Genomic DNA, 16,240 nt, shown 5'->3' on the forward strand with positions numbered 1-16,240 from the left:
ATTTTATTAATATTTAATTTTTTTATATAATTGATTTATTATATATTTTTGCCACATAATATGTCCCCCAAGGGATCATAAAAACCTTTTTCCTTTTTCTTTTCTTTTTCTTTTATTTGCATTTTATTTTAATTTTTTTTATCATTTTCTATTTTTTTGCCAGATCATATTTTATTTCTTTTTTTTCTTTTGTGTTTTTAATTATTATTTTTTTGTTTTCATTTTTTTTTAAATATATTTTTTCCACATAATTTGTCCCCAAGAGGTCACAGAAAGACCTTTGGGAGACAATAGGAGATTTTTTTGCACTATTTCCACTGTAACTGAGGCATCCAAAGGAGCCCCAGTTACAGGGGAAACCAGCCTGCTGCAGGGGCATTGTACAAGGCTTTTGCCTTCTCCTGGGCTCCCCCGCTGTCACTGACAGCCGGGGACCCGTCCTGCTCCTGTTACAGTGTGGGAAGAGGATGTGTAATGCTCTGTCGTGCGGCGCTCATGGCAGAAACACAGCTGATCATACGATCATCTGTGTTTCTGTCCAGGATGGGGGCCGCAAACCTTGGCTCTGGGGGCTAAATGCGGGCCACGGGTTCTGCACCCCTGCTTTAAATGGTCCCTCAGTCTGGTTCAGTAGGCTACACAATCATGGGGAAGACTGCTGACTCGACTGTTGTCCAGACACCCTCCACAAGGAGGGTAAGCCACATAAGGTCATTGCTAAAGACCTGGCTGTTCAGTACTGTATCCAAGCATATTAATGGAATGTTGAGTGGAAGGAAAAAGTGTGGTAGAAAAAGGTGCACAGGATTTCTTATTTGAAAATTAAATATTCTTTACAATGTCCCCAACCATCCGGTCACAAACATGCTTTGCTTATGTGAGTCTAGTGGTTAGTCACAAGTATTCTCCATGTCTGATAGACGTGGAGTGGTGCGCTACATGGGAGCAGGGGCAGGTAAGAAATAAATGGTGCGCTGTGCGGCCAGGAGCTCCATATATTGGCTGAATGGAGGTGTACATTTACTTGACAGGTCCTTCATTCTGGCAATAGGTGGAAATCCTTGAATTGGAATTGCCGATTGGCCACCTGTCAGATAACTATAGCATATTTTTTTTTGGTATACCACGAATGTCTGGTAAAATCGCTTTAGGTTGTCATTTGTTCAATCTAGCAATATAGTCCTTTGCATCTCTGTCTTATGCTTTAATGTACTAAACTGGTTCAGTATGGTGTATTTCTAGTGATCTGTTGCCCTCTAGTGGCCATACCTGGAAGGTACAGTTAAAAAAAAAAAAAAAAAAAAAAAAGAAAACGACTACTCATTGAATTTGATCACAATGGCATTCTTCTTTATGTGTGATAATTTGATAAATGCTGTAACTTTCTATCTCTGTTTAATTCCTGACATATGTACAATACTGCATATTGGATAAATGGATTATACAATTTCAGGAGGACCCCTGGTTTACGATGGAGTAAAACTTGTGCACACTTCTGAGTATCTTAATGGTACTCAGAGAGTCCAGCTGGATAATGTTATGACACCGGAGGAATGTGAAGAGCTTCACAGAGTTGCCAATGTAAGTTCTAAGATTGTTTGCCTTCATACTGGGCTGTACATGTATAAAATACATAGGAAACAACTCTCTCTATGAGGTGTCAGAGGTGGATGTTCCCTTAAAAGACCAGATTTTCTTATGTAATGGAAATACTGTATGCAGCATTCATAAGTATGATTCTAGGAAATACTGAAATATTTACTTCCAGGATTCCTGGAAAATAAAGAAAGTCAAATATGTTTTACTGTAGAAGTGAAGTACTAGGAGTGCTCATTAAACTTGATGACAGGAGATCATGTCGTGTGTGTGTCAGTTACCACTGGTTTTATCGATTGATGAGTAGACTGGGTGATTCTGTGATTTTAAATATTTTTTTTTTTTTACTATAAGCTGCCAGTATATGTTACAGTGGGAAAACTCCATCAAGCACTTTCTCATTGTAAGGGCTCATGCACACGACCGTATGGCGTTTTCAGTGTTTTGCAGGCTTTGCAAGGATCAGTTTTTCCATTTTTTGTTTCAGTAGTGTTTCCAGTTCAGTTCCGTTTTTCCATATGGCATATACAGTAATTACAAAAGAAAAATTGGGCTGGGCATAACATTTTCAATAGATGGTTCTGCAAAAACAGAATGGATACGGAAGACATACGGAGTACATTCCGTATGTGTTCCATTTTTTTTTGCGGACCCATTGACTTGAATGGAGCAACGGAACGTGATTTGCGGGCAATAATAGGACATGTTCTATCTTTCACCCGAACGGAAAAACGGAAACGGAATGCACACGGAGACACTTCAGTTTTTTTGCTGACCCATTGAAATTAATGGTTCAGTAGAAGTAACACATACTGAACTAAAAAAACAGCCAGTATACTGAACCCAAAAAACGTTTGTGTGCATGAGCCCTAAGTTGTACGTTTTCTGCCGTCATAAGGGACAATTATTCTACCTTACAGTACCAGTCAAAAGTTTGGACACTTCTTTTCATTCCATCGTTTTTCTTTTGTTTTTTTGTTTTTTACATGGTAGATTTATGAGCACGATGAAGGAACACATATGGAATTAAATATTTAAACCAAAAAGTGTTAAAAATACCAGACTATGTTTTATATGTTACATTCTTCAAAGTAACCCCTTTTTGCTTTGCTGACAGCTTTGGATACCCTTGGAATTCTCTCAATCAGCTTCATGAGGTAGTTGCTTGGAATAGTTTTCCAACAGTCTTGAAGGAGTCCCCAGAAATGCTGAGCACCTGTTGGCTGCTTTTTCTTCATTCTGAGGTAGAGATGAGCAAATTGATTTGTTCATAAATCAGCCTGCTTGAGCAGCAAGGCGCTGGCCACACTGCTGAAGAGACCCCCCCCCCCCCCTACCTTGATTGACAGGACCAGACATCACGCCTGGCCTGGTCAGTCTCTCGCCTGCGCTGCTGCTCTGAGTACCAGCATAGGCACAGAGGTTCTACTGGTGCTACCTAAGCAGTGGAGATGCCAACTGTGCATGTGCCATTACTCTGTGCTATTACTCTAATGAACCTATCCTCTGCAGAAGAGGTAACTCTTGGTATAGCTTTCCTATGGTGGTCTTCATGAGCGCAAATTTCATCATAGTGTTTGATGGTTTTCTGGAAATATTTAGGATGGACTGACCTTTGTGCCTTAAAATAATGATGGACTGTCATTTCCTTGCCATAATCTGGATTAGAAGAGTAGTAGAATAGGTCTAATCACTGTATGGGGGGGTTCAGTCAGCACAACCCTGTATGCAGGTGCTCATCGCTATGGCGAAATACACATACAAACGCAAAAACACAAATGCAATAGCACTCTGCAACCAGCACTCCGCCCTGCCTCTATGCTGGATGTTGAATGAGGCATTGGTGTACATTTTGGCCAAAGCGTAATAAGCCACTCACCACGTCAAGGTCGCCTCTATGAGTGGTCCCTAACACTAGTACCTACCTGTTATGGGCCATGATAGCCACACAAAGTCCAGGGAGCGCAGGCACAGCATGCACGCCAGGCCTGCGCTCCCTGGACTTTGTGTGACTATCATGGCCCATAACAGGTAGGTACTAGTGTTAGGGACCACTCATGGAGGCGACCTTGACGTGGTGAGTGGCTTATTACGCTTTGGCCAAAATGTACACCAATGCCTCATTCAACATCCAGCATAGAGGCAGGGCAGAGTGCTTGTTGCAGAGTGCTAATCACTGTATGGAACTGGGAGCAATCCTACAGTACCTCTGCACAACACAACTAGTGGTCTTAAATACATTTTGAAGGCAAGAAATTCCACAAGATAACTCTTGACAGGGCCTACCTGTTAATTAAAAACCATTCCAGATGAATACCTCATTAAGGTGATTGAGAGTATTCCAGAAGTGTGACAAACCATCATCAAAGCATTAGGAAGCTACTTTTGAAGACTCTAAAACATATCCTGGTTTAACTCTTTTTTCCATGTGTTCCTTCATCATTTTCGTGTCTTCAGAATAATTCTACAACACAAAAAAGAACAACATCCTATCTGTACTATCCAATGAATATGGTTTTGTTGTTGTGGAATTGCTATATATAGATTTATTCTATAATGGTAAAAAGCATTAGAGAAAAGATAACTAATGTAACTAAGTTAACTTATTAGACAATAACTCTTGCTGGAGATGGATACAGAGGAAAAACATCACCTCATACGCCAAATGAGAAATTTGAAGGAGCCACAGTTTTAAAGGCATTAACGGTAAGTTAGGTTTCTATTAGTGATTATGTAAATTGTCTAACCTAGAATAAGCCTGGAACCTACAGGTAGCTTTGTAACAGTATGCTTGTCAAACTTCCATAAATTATACTAACTTGCTGCTTCTCTACCTACACTCTTTTTAGCTCTTAGGCTACTTTCACACTGGCGTTTTGGCTTTCCATTTGTGAGATACGTTCAGGGATCTCACAAGCGGTCCAAAATGGATCAGTTTTGCCCTAATGCATTCTGAATGGAAAAGGATCCACTCAGAATGCACCAGTTTGCCTCCGTTCAGTCTCCATTCCACTCTGGAGGCAGACACCAAAACGCTCCGTCCCCCATTGACTTTCAATGGTGTTCAAGACAGGATCCGTCATGGCAATTGAAGATATAATACAACCGGATCCGTTCATGACTGATGCACGCGGTTGTATTATTGTAACGGAAGCTTTTTTGCAGATCCATGACGGATCCGCTAAAAATGCTAGTGTGAAAGTAGGGACAATTTTAATTTTTTTTTTTTTTTTTTTTTTTTTTTTCATCATTACGTGTCATATTAATTTTATAGATGATAAAAAATGAAAATTTGCTATTTACATGCTGTTAGCTATGATATTTACTTACATAGTATGGCGCAACCTAGTGTTGAAAGTGACTCACCCCACTCTAATTAATACTTGTCTTATATGGTAGATGTTAATTACTTATTATACCCAGTGTTTTCTCACAATGCCTCGTTGTCCCCTCTGCTGGCAGCTTATGTAGAACAACCAAATTAGAAAATTAGATAGACTGACAGACAGACTTGGGATAGATAGATAGATAGATAGATAGATAGACATACCTTAGATGGATAGATAGATAGATAGATAGATAGATAGATAGATAGATAGATAGATAGATAGATAGATAATGGATAGAGGTTTTTAAAACAGTATAAATGTCAAATATGCTTCTTTGTTATGAGCTATAAAATTAATATGACGTGTAATGGTGGGACAGCCCCTATCATTTTCTTTTTATAAATGTGGCTTAAAGGTGTTATCCCATGACTAATGTAAACTTCAAAAAATAGAGACCATATAGTGCATGATAATCTCTTTCTAACAAAGCTAGAACCAGCCCTGTACCTCACATGGAATCCGAGATCTCCCCATTCATTGTTCTGCTAGATTTATATCAAGCTGGCAGCTGAAGGGGAGTGTCTTTTCTGCTGCAGCTAAGGGGGCGTGTCCATGCTCTGCCTATCACAACTCAGCAGGCAGTTGAAGGATGAAACTGAGCATGTGCGGCCATCTCAGTGAGCAGGACAAAGAAATGAGAAAAACACAAACAGCAGGTGGCGATATACAGATACATTTTATTGAATAACTCAGTAGCTATACTAAATTATTAATTATATGCAATTACAAAATAATTTTGATCTACGTTATGGTTTGAAAACTGTAGAATAGTTTTTGTGGGACAACCCCTTTAAGTCAGATCAAGAGGCTAAATATGCCCACTTTCCCACCCATTTTCAAAACTAATGAGTGGTGTAAAAATATATTTAATATATAAAGATATTTCAAACTTTTTATGAAATAAAGCCCTATTTTGTCACTTTTTAAAGCCAGGATTCTGGAGGGCAGAGTTTGTAAATTCTGCTAAAAAAAATACACAAAATATTTGCAAAAAATGCTCTTTGCAACTTTTTTACACCAAAATCAGGGGTAAAACCTTGTTAAATGATCCCTTAAGTCTCAATTCCTCACAATCTATGTTTGTTTGATGTGAGATCAAGAAAACATTTCAGAGGCAGCAATAAATTGTATCCAGTCTAGCTAGTGCTCTTTGAATGAAAAAGATTATTCTGCGTTAGAAAAACCTGGATGTGTTCTTCTGGAAACCTACAATACCACACACGACCTGTGGATAGGTTAGATGCTGTTTGTTGAAGAAAATAGCCATGTCTTTCTAATTATGCACAGCCCTCAAACTGCCTATAGTCCAGACTTATACATTGTACCAAACCACTAAAGGGATGTGTGCAACTGGTTATGACGTATTTAGCTGTACCTAGATTGGATACAGTTGCATCCACTTCTCAACTGAGAACAGGACTGATTGTGTGCAATTTTCAGCCTGTGCATGTAAAACTACTGTACATTTACACAACCATTTTGTGAGTCCGCATCTGATCTGCATTTTCTGTGGATCGCACACAGGCCCATTCATTTCTATGGGGCCGCAAAAAAAATGCGGGACCAAAAGTGGTCCTGGTGTGTTGGGCTCTGTGGCCCATTCTCATAGGGCTGTTGCCCAGTTTAAACCCAGTGCTGACAAGGGCCACAGAGCCCAACACACCAGGACCACTTTTGGTTCCTTTACTCTATTTGCTACTGGCTGTGGGTACTTTACCCTACTTTCGTTTCTCCACACAGTGCGGTTCATCCAGTGTTCTGAAGAAGGCTAAGTGCCGAAAACGTTCAGTATATTTAATTTGAACTGGAAATCCGCTTGTTAAATAAAATACAACACTTGAAGCAATCTAGTGGAGTACAGAAGTTTACATTTTTCTATTGCAAAAACTACAACTTTCAGCAATTCCTATAGCTATCAGCCTACAGTTGTAGTTTTACAACAGCTGGAGAGCCGCAGGTTGGCCATCCCTGATATATAGCATTGTAGTGGACAGCAGATGGTGCTGTGCCTCCATAGACCTGTTGCTTACGAAGTAGTAACATCTTCAACAATTCTGACATGTACTGTAATAGAGTACTATACATTAGAATATAGAGATGCAATATATTATTTAATAAATTATGACTGCATTCTTGTGTCTCCTATGAAAACTTATAATCTCGTATTTTTAAAGCTTGGTTATGAGGGTCGTGTACCAATGAAAAGTGCTCGCTTGTTTTACGATGTGAGTGAAAAGGCTCGTCATATCGTGCAGTCATACTTCATGCTGAATAGTACACTGTACTTCTCCTACACACACCTAGTGTGCAGGACCGCTCTACATGGTAAGTGATGGTTCTGACTTTCCTATATTTAGTTATTTCCGCAGTGCAAGTAACTATATTTTATACCTGGCAGACAGACGTCTTTCTGACTGATTTCACTGAATGTACACATCTGGAAAGAGCTACAGGATATGTCACTGACCTCTTGTTATGTAGCACATCCCCTTATTGTCTACCATTAGTTTTATGGGACTTATACATGAAGTACTGTAGCTCAGGGCCCAATGCATCCAATGATGCATGACCATTACATGCCCATGCAGGCCTGTGAGTGAACTATCAAAGGTACTGTGGCAGATTTACTAAGAAAAATGTGCCCATTTTTTAGACAGTGTTAAGTATGATACTATTAGTAAATCTGCCCCACTGTATCTCCAAAATAGATGCCAAGTGGTAGCCTTATTCTTTCATGTGGGTTACAGCTCATGGACCCTCGGACTCCCCTCTCAGAACTCAATGAGAGATAAGTAGGGCCTAGGGAGCACTCTTCTTCTCTGTATAGTTGCATCCAATGTCTGAAAACACCAATCATACAAATACTATTTAGAGGCAGGTCAATGGAACTTTTCAGTGATGTGTGTGAAAGGAGTTTTCTGGGACTACATCATTGATGGCCTTAGATACACGGATGACGCTCATATTCCTTTGTTTTAGGGTATTTTAAAGAGGACCTTTCACCGCTCCTGACCTGCCTATTTTAATAGCTCCATGCATTCCCCACGTACTAACAATTCTGGAGCATCTATTCTTATGGCTCTATGTTGTGCCATTCCTTTATTATTTCTACTAGAAGTTATGAATGAATGGCTAGCAGTCTGCAGTAAGGGAACAGAGGGGAGGTAACAAGTTGGGGGGGTGTACGTGCACAGTCTGAAAATGGCAGCGCTGATTGGATGGAGTAAGTCTGTGCAGGTACACGCCCCCAACTGGATACCACCCCTTTGTACCCTTACTGCAGACTGCTAGCAATTAATTCATAACTTCTAGTAGAAATTATAGAGGAATGGCACAACATAGAGCCATAAGAATAGATGCTCCAGAATTGTTATTACATGTGGAATGCATGAAGCTATTAAAAAAGGAGTGTCAGGAGCGGTGAAAGGTCCTCTTTAAGGCAGATAAATTATCTGTAGTGAACACCTGTTGACAATGGGGCAATGATCATCTGATAATTAACAATGAAACATTACTCAGCATTACAGATAATTTTTTCTTCCTTAAAGGCGTTATACAAGACTATAAAATGCCCTCATACCCCCATATGCCGGGCCCCTCACAATGAATATACTTATCTGGCTCCCCACTCCCTGCGCTGCTCCTGGTCACCGCACCGCCGCTGCAGTTTCTGCCATTGGCTGCTCCCTTCCCCCCCCCCCCCCCCCCCCCCACTGGGAATTTTCATCCTTGCACAGGAAGAAGCAGCAGTGGCGGTGCGGGGACCAGGAGTGGCGTGGGGAGCCAGGTAAGGAAGTATATTCATTGTGAGGGCCCCGGCATAGGGGGGGGGGGGTATTTTTATAGTCTTGGATAACCCCTTTAATGGCGATGGGGTTCATATTTATTTGTGGTCATTTGGTATGTTGTCTACATTACAAACTATTGTGTGCTATTCCACATCCATAGGCCAGCAGGACAATAGGAATGATCTGAGCCACCCAATTCATGCAGACAACTGTTTGCTAGACCCTGAAGCCAATGAATGTTGGAAGGAGTCTCCAGCATACACTTACAGAGACTACAGGTACCTGATCTGTTGGACTGGACTACTGTAATACAGTATTTATTTAGGGTTACAAATAAACTAATACAGGAGATTGCTATTACACAGACCAATGCCTGGCCAATAACAAACACTGATCAATTACATGTATATGGTGGATGAGTACCCATCGCTTGTGTCTTTCATACTCATTCGTCACACATTTCTGATCACACAATGGTTTTAGGTGCCCCATGAAAGATGCAATCACCTGACAAGCAAGCAACACAGGCCAATTACTGGGAATAGGCGTTCATACGAATATCCGTTCCCAAAATTCAGCCCACTTCTCGTTTAAGAGTTAAAGGGCCCTAATTACAATTAAAAAAGGGTCGAGCTTTACTGGTAATTTAGCAGATCGTGATGTTCTTTTTAAAGTATATTCTCAAATCCTGCCATTGTTGGTTCTGTTCAGAGAGTTCTGTCACTTTAGACAGAAAGCAAGGTGAATCACGCAGAGCTATACTCACCATAGAGAGAATGAGAACCTCAATGTAAAGTGGCATTGTTTGGATCCATTGTATTACAGAACTGGCATAGCGTCATGGCTTCTATTGTGGACTATTTTACACCCTCCAGAAGTATTTGTGACCATAGTTACATTTCTACAAATTTTGGAATAAAATATTTAAGCGTATTAACTAATTTATTAAAAGTATTCTATTGTATGAAAGGCCTCCTTTTAGTTCATGTAAAGCAAGTTGGTGAGAGAACCTTAGTTGGACTCTGTAACGGAACACCTAGCACCCCGACCGGGTACCTCCGTCGATATATACTCCTAGTGCTTCCAGAGGACTCCAAGCACTCCACTTGACACCGTACGCACTGCAGACCCCACGAACCGCCGCAGCTTGGTTGGGGTCTCACCGTCCTCCACCCACGCTGGACCCAAGACTGGGCTTCAGCTTCCAGTGGGTGAACCTCTCCTACATCCAGAGAGCAGGAACCATGAACAAGCTCTTACAAAAGCTTATACTCAGGGGAGTATTGTGATATAGCAATCCCCAAGAGTGTAGTTATCGCATTCCCCAAACATGAGCCAAAACTTCATGAAGGTATAAAAGCAACCACTTTATTCTAACACACAAGCATTTTATACACCTCTTCCAACAAGGCCACCACCCACAGGGTTTTGTAAAAACAGCCAATCACATGCATTTACAGTATTCAAACATCCCCAGCAATTGTACACAAAATCCCCTTCCCTCTGTCTGTAACGCAATAAACAAAATACAATGAGCATTGTCTGAGACGCAATTAACTAACACAATGAGCATTGTCTGAGACGCAATCCACAAAATACAATTACCAAACGTAATGGACTAACTTGAACCCTGGTCTAATTCGTGGGGGTGAGAGTTCAAGTTAGTCCAAGTCCTTTGTGAACAAATGAGGCCTGGCTGATGAGAGGGCCCATAATCCTGGGGCAAGAGGCTAGTAGCCAGGCCCCTCCAAAACCCAGTGGCGAGGTTGGTTTCGCCACAGACTCCTTTAATAATATTTCATCTGAAAATGTGATCTCATTTACAATGGCTGGTGTCATTAGAGACTAATAAAGTAGATGACAAGTTAGCCAAGGTTCACTAGCATATGACTGTCATAATTACACTACCATGTCTTCTCTTTCAGTGCACTTCTGTATCTAAATGGGGATTTTGATGGTGGTGAATTTGTGTTTACTGAAATGGATGCCAAGACTGTCACAGTAAGTCTAATTAAATTTTTTTGCCTATGTGGTGTAAAGATTTTATGCATGATGTTAAACTGTTCTTCTGTTCCGACACATACATACTTGTACAACCCTATTCAATTCAGGCACTGCATCCTTATCATGATAAATAAAGTGGTTCGCCGGGATTTACATATTGATGACCTATCCTCAGGAAAGGTCATCAATATAAGATTAATGGGTTCCGACTCCCAGCATCCCTATCAATCAGTTGTTTGAGGAGGCCGCAGCGCTCTTGTGAGTGCCGCGGCCTTCTCACAGCTTATCAAGCACAGCGACTTTCATTGGTTAGCGGGAGTGCTTGGTATTTCAGCTCAGACCCATTCACTTGAATGGAGTTGAGTTGCCTTTAGCCCATGTGACCAATGAAGGTGCCATCACATGGCCTAGGAAGAGGCCTAAGCACTCACGGAGAGCTGTGGCCTCTTTGTACAACTCATCGGCAGAGGTCCTGGGAGTCAGACAACCTCCGATCTCATATTGATGAACTATTCTGAGGATAGGCCGTCAGTAATGCCAGAGAACCCCTTTAATTGGGATCTCCAGGATCTTACTATTGATGGTCTGTCCTCAGGATAAGCCATCAGTATCTCATCATCAAGGGTCCAAGAGTAGTTCCTGCTCTGGAAGTTGGTGGTGGAACTATAAAGCTTCATTCATGATGTATTGCTGCTCCCTTTTATTTCAGTGGCTTCTGGCAGAACAGACTGGTCCATGTATTTCATACTTTAATTTTCAGAAGCCAGACTCATGGAAATCTGCTTATAGACTTTAATTACAGTATGTGATCTGATCACATTCTAATGACTGTGTGGACCAAAAGTTGTATAGGCTGCCCCAGTGATCAGAATCAGCGTTGGTGTCATGATGTTCAGGTATTAGCTAGAACAGTGCTGATAAGTAGAAGAAAAAATGTCTCAGACACGGGCCTGACAGCTATAGGAGCTGCTTTATCAAAGGTAAGAAACAGGAAGCTCGGAAATATAAAGTTGCTCATAGACTGCTATTTTATTTGCTAACAGTATGATGTCTATAGGGATCGGTCAGGCAGGTTTTAGAGATACACACCACCATGATATAAAGTAACCAGACTGTATTCTATTATCAGCTGCTAACCAATAGTTTAATATTGAAACTATTAAATGTAGCATCCAGTGTTGGAATGAGATATAGTAGGGTACTGCTGGAATGAGATACATCTGTTTGAAGTGTTTCATGATGTCACTCCATCTCTACATCCTCTTGAAGGAAATGTTGCATTCCTGGAAGATATTTATTGTAATGCTGTACAAGGCAGAAGATGCGACTCTGTAGTTGTTTCTAAAATTAATTCGTTGGGTTTCCTTTATCCTGCCTGCACTTGCCTACTTGCTAATGTTTTTGCAAGTAGGGAGAGAATACAGGTGAAACTCAAAAAATTTGAATATCGTGCAAAGTTCATTTATTTCAGTAATGCAACTTAAAAGGTGAAACTAACATATGAGATGCAAAGAAAGATATTTAAAGCATTTATTTGTTATAATTTGGATGATTATGGCTTACAGTTTATGAAACCCCAAAGTCACAATTTTGAGGCACCCTTTGCTCAGGGGGTATGGATTCATTAGCTGACTAGAGTGTGACACTTTGAGCCTAGAATATTGAACCTTTTCACAAAATTCTAATTTTAAGCTGCATTAATGCAATTCCTTTTAATTTGCATTACTGAAATAAATGGACTTTTGCACGATTTTCTAATTTTTCGAGTTTCACCTGTATAAGATGGAAAATTATGGCATCAGCTTATATCCTAGATTCTTTGGGACTTATCATGGTGAATGGTTGCAGGAGGGTTTTGAGTGGTGACTGCAGATCTGAGATGTGGACCTTGATAACAGTTTAAGGATAGCATATATTTACTTCTTATGGGACCTCTGGCTGCTGAGAGGGAATTTGCCAGGCGATATTCCTGATAGGGACCTCTGGACATAATAGGGACCTAGGGACATACTATGATACATGTGAAAATGAATAAATAAAACGCTTGTTAAAATATATCCATAGAATATTCACATAGAGGTTGTTTTTTTATTTAATTTTAATTTCTTTATTCAGTTTTATAACACAAAATTACAAAAAAGAAATTTGACAGTGCCGAGTCCAAATTCATCAGTATAGATTCTGCCAACATGGCAGACATGATACATTATATGTCACATTATACAGATAATGAAATAAGGGTCAATACACAGTCTGTATTAATATTAGGACATTCGCAAACCTTCCTATTCCCTTCCGTATTGCATTGGACTCGTTTTCCTGCTGTCAATCCAGACTTATCACCCCTATCCCCCATCCCCCCCATTGTTATCTCGGTGGTAGTCGCCAATGGTCACTCCAATCTCTCCCGCCCGCTCACCCAGCGGCAGAGTCAGTCATGCAGTGCCTACTGCATATTCCTCATATCTCTCAATCCTTGCCAGAAGATTTTTCCATTTCCTGATACTAGGTGCTGTTTTTGCTCCCCATTCTCTTGCAATAATGACTTTTGCCACCATTAGACCTCTTGTCCAAATCCATTTTTCCTAATTGATGATAAAGGACACCCTAGGACAGCCACTTCCGGCTTATATGGGAAGGATAATAGAGACTCTGCACTTAGGGAGCTAAAGACCCCTCGCCAATACTATTGCATATTCGGACAGGACCATATCATATGGATATAGTCAGCGGGCTCTTGACTACACCTCCAGCATTTTGGTTCTCGTTCTTTGTAGATCTTACTTAATAATATTGGAGTCAAATAAATTCTGTGAATAATGTTAAAGTAGATAATCCTAAAGTTCCTAGATATCGTTGTCTTTTTTATATTTCTGTATATATTGCCCCACTCAATTTTGTTTAATCCTGTATCCTTTGCCCATTTTTCTTCACTATTAAACTTTAGTGTTTTCCCCAATCCCTTCCTTATTATCCTGTACACCTGAGAGATGGTCACCTTTGTTGTCGTGTGTTTGTTGCAAAAATCTATAAATTTGTGATAAAATAATCCCTATTTTGTGTAGCTTCAAATGTGTGTTTTAATTGATAATACCGATATTGACTCATTAAGTCTATGCTAATTCCAGGGCATAGTTCTTTTAGTGTTCTTATTATCCCATTTTTAACTAATTGTGAAGCATAAATGATACCGTGATTTACATAGAGGTTGTTTAATATGTGATAAAAACATTTTGTTGGTAGTGTCCCTTTAAAATCCCACATTCCAAACCATGTTTCCCCAACAGTTGGGGAGGCACTGGGTGGCAGTTTTGTTGCTTCCATGCACCACTGTTATGAATGTGCAGTGTAGCCTTAGGTAGTCATCTAGTGGCCACTGTCTGAACTGCAATGTTTTATTACATTTATTACATTAAATGGCTAGAGCAGGGATCAGCAACCTTCGACGCTCCAGCTGTTCAGAAACTACAACTCCCAGAATGCTTCATTCACTTCCATGGGAGATAAAAGAACAGCCAAGCATGTTTGCATGTTGGGAGTTGTAGTTTCACAGCAGCTGGAGGGCCGAAGGTTGCTGATTCCTGGGCTAGAGGAAGAAAACAGACAAATAGAACTCATTGGCTTTTTAAATGTTTCCCAAATAATTGGATAGAAAGACATAATATAACCCAAACCGTACAAAGTAAATGGAGAAAAAAAATTGCAAAGTTACAGTTTTATTGTAAACTGTATGGTGTTAAAAGTGGAAAATACTTTTTAATGTTTGCGGCAGTCACCTAGAGATGAATGCAGTGGCAGCACGCATGCTCAAATGTCCACTCCATTTATTCGGGCGAATGGGATCCTTGTTCTCATAATCAGTGGGATGATCCGTTAGCTGCTTAGTTCGTAAATTCATTTCATAGCACAGCCCCTATAGCAGCACTCATGTTAATCAGTACTCTGATTATGGCTGTGAAATGTGAAAGAAAACAGTACTTTTGGATACCTATTTACTATATTTCACAATTGAAGGGCTATTCCCATCTCAGAAATGTTTGGCATATGCACACCTGGATCCTGCACCTACTGTATGTCAAGAATGGGGTTTGCCTAACTCACCGGGTGAGGTGGCTGCTAAATCCAGTCACGGTATGAATGGACAGGTGGGTGTGGTGGGCATGGCACTCTCCATTATATTCTTTGAGGGTTGAAAAGGTGAAATAATACCCCCTGAGAGACATCAGATGCATGTGTCAGGTCTTTCATTTTGGTGGTGACTGAATAGTATATTGTGTGGATAACTTTTTAATCTGGTTCCCTTGCAGGCATCCATAAAGCCTAAATGTGGTCGCTTGGTTGGATTTTCTTCAGGAGGAGAGAATCCTCATGGAGTTAAGGCTGTAACCAAAGGACAGAGATGTGCTGTCGCTCTCTGGTTCACTCTAGATCCAATGTACAGAGAATTGGTGAGTTACACAGAGCACACTAAGCATGACAATGCTAACAATGCTGGAATCTGCAGCATTAGAATAATTCTCTCTATGAACCTTTCCCTATCCAGGAGCGGCTACAGGCAGATGAGGTCATACGATCACTTGACCAGGAGAGTAAAGGAAGGAGTGAAGAACTGAATATTAATCCAAAGGATGAGTTATAACCAGGAATATTTAATAAGAAAGTATTTATTGTTGATAATCTTATTAGAACGTTTTATTTTTTTACAAAGCATAAAATGTAATTTAAATAATGAAAGAAAAGGAGCTTTGAAAGAAAACAACCCTTAAAGAGTCCTATATATTTATATCCATATACTACTGTATTGTTTCTGTTCTCTGGAATTTACTACTGAGCATTGCACTGTATTGCTGTCACCAGACTGTTGTTAGTATGAATTCCATGACAAATACCTTTGTTCTCTCCACCTACATGTTCTGTTACTGTCAGAGACTCTTATGATGGTCAGTGTCTATTACTTGTTGCACTTTTTCAGCAGCATTGTATTTATTTCTCTATAAAGTATTAAGAATATATTTATTTTGTACTATAGTGAAAAGAAAATGTCTCTGCCAAGTAATATTGATTACTGGATGTTCACTACCTAGAAAGATAATATTTTGCCAAATGGCCTCTTTCCTGAATTACATTGGCAAATCCACAATGGAAATAAAATAAACTCATCTTCTCTACAGGCTCTTGACTATTCATTTGAACCAGTAATATGTCTGACGATATTCAAACTGATTTTGGGAGATTTAACAAAATATGCTGAGCATATACAGTCAGGTCCATAAATATTGGGACATCGACACAATTCTAACTTTTTTGGCTCTGTACACCACTACAATGGATTTGAAATGAAACAAACAAGATGTGCTTTAACTGCAGACTGTCAGCTTTAATTTGAGGGTATTTACATCCAAATCAGGGGAACAGTGCAGAAATTACAACAGTTTGCATATGTGCCCTCTCCTGCCATGCAAC

The 16,240-nt window shown here is 40.0% G+C and overlaps 1 protein-coding gene across 1 annotated transcript in view; it reads left to right on the forward strand.

Moving 5' to 3' along the window:
• P3H2 (prolyl 3-hydroxylase 2) overlaps window positions 1-15,947 on the forward strand; it is a 216,377-nt gene extending 200,430 nt beyond the window's left edge. Inside the window, exons 9-15 of the mRNA XM_040428371.1 lie at window positions 1,454-1,581; window positions 4,207-4,302; window positions 7,160-7,310; window positions 8,934-9,051; window positions 10,699-10,774; window positions 15,085-15,225; window positions 15,321-15,947. Of these exons, the coding sequence (XP_040284305.1) occupies window positions 1,454-1,581; window positions 4,207-4,302; window positions 7,160-7,310; window positions 8,934-9,051; window positions 10,699-10,774; window positions 15,085-15,225; window positions 15,321-15,416 (806 nt within the window). The 3' untranslated portion in view covers window positions 15,417-15,947. The remainder of the gene's footprint in view (window positions 1-1,453; window positions 1,582-4,206; window positions 4,303-7,159; window positions 7,311-8,933; window positions 9,052-10,698; window positions 10,775-15,084; window positions 15,226-15,320) is intronic.
• Window positions 15,948-16,240: the final 293 nt, after the last annotated feature.

This window comes from Bufo bufo, chromosome 4, assembly GCF_905171765.1.
Source record: "Bufo bufo chromosome 4, aBufBuf1.1, whole genome shotgun sequence".
Taxonomy (NCBI): Eukaryota; Metazoa; Chordata; class Amphibia; order Anura; family Bufonidae; genus Bufo; species Bufo bufo.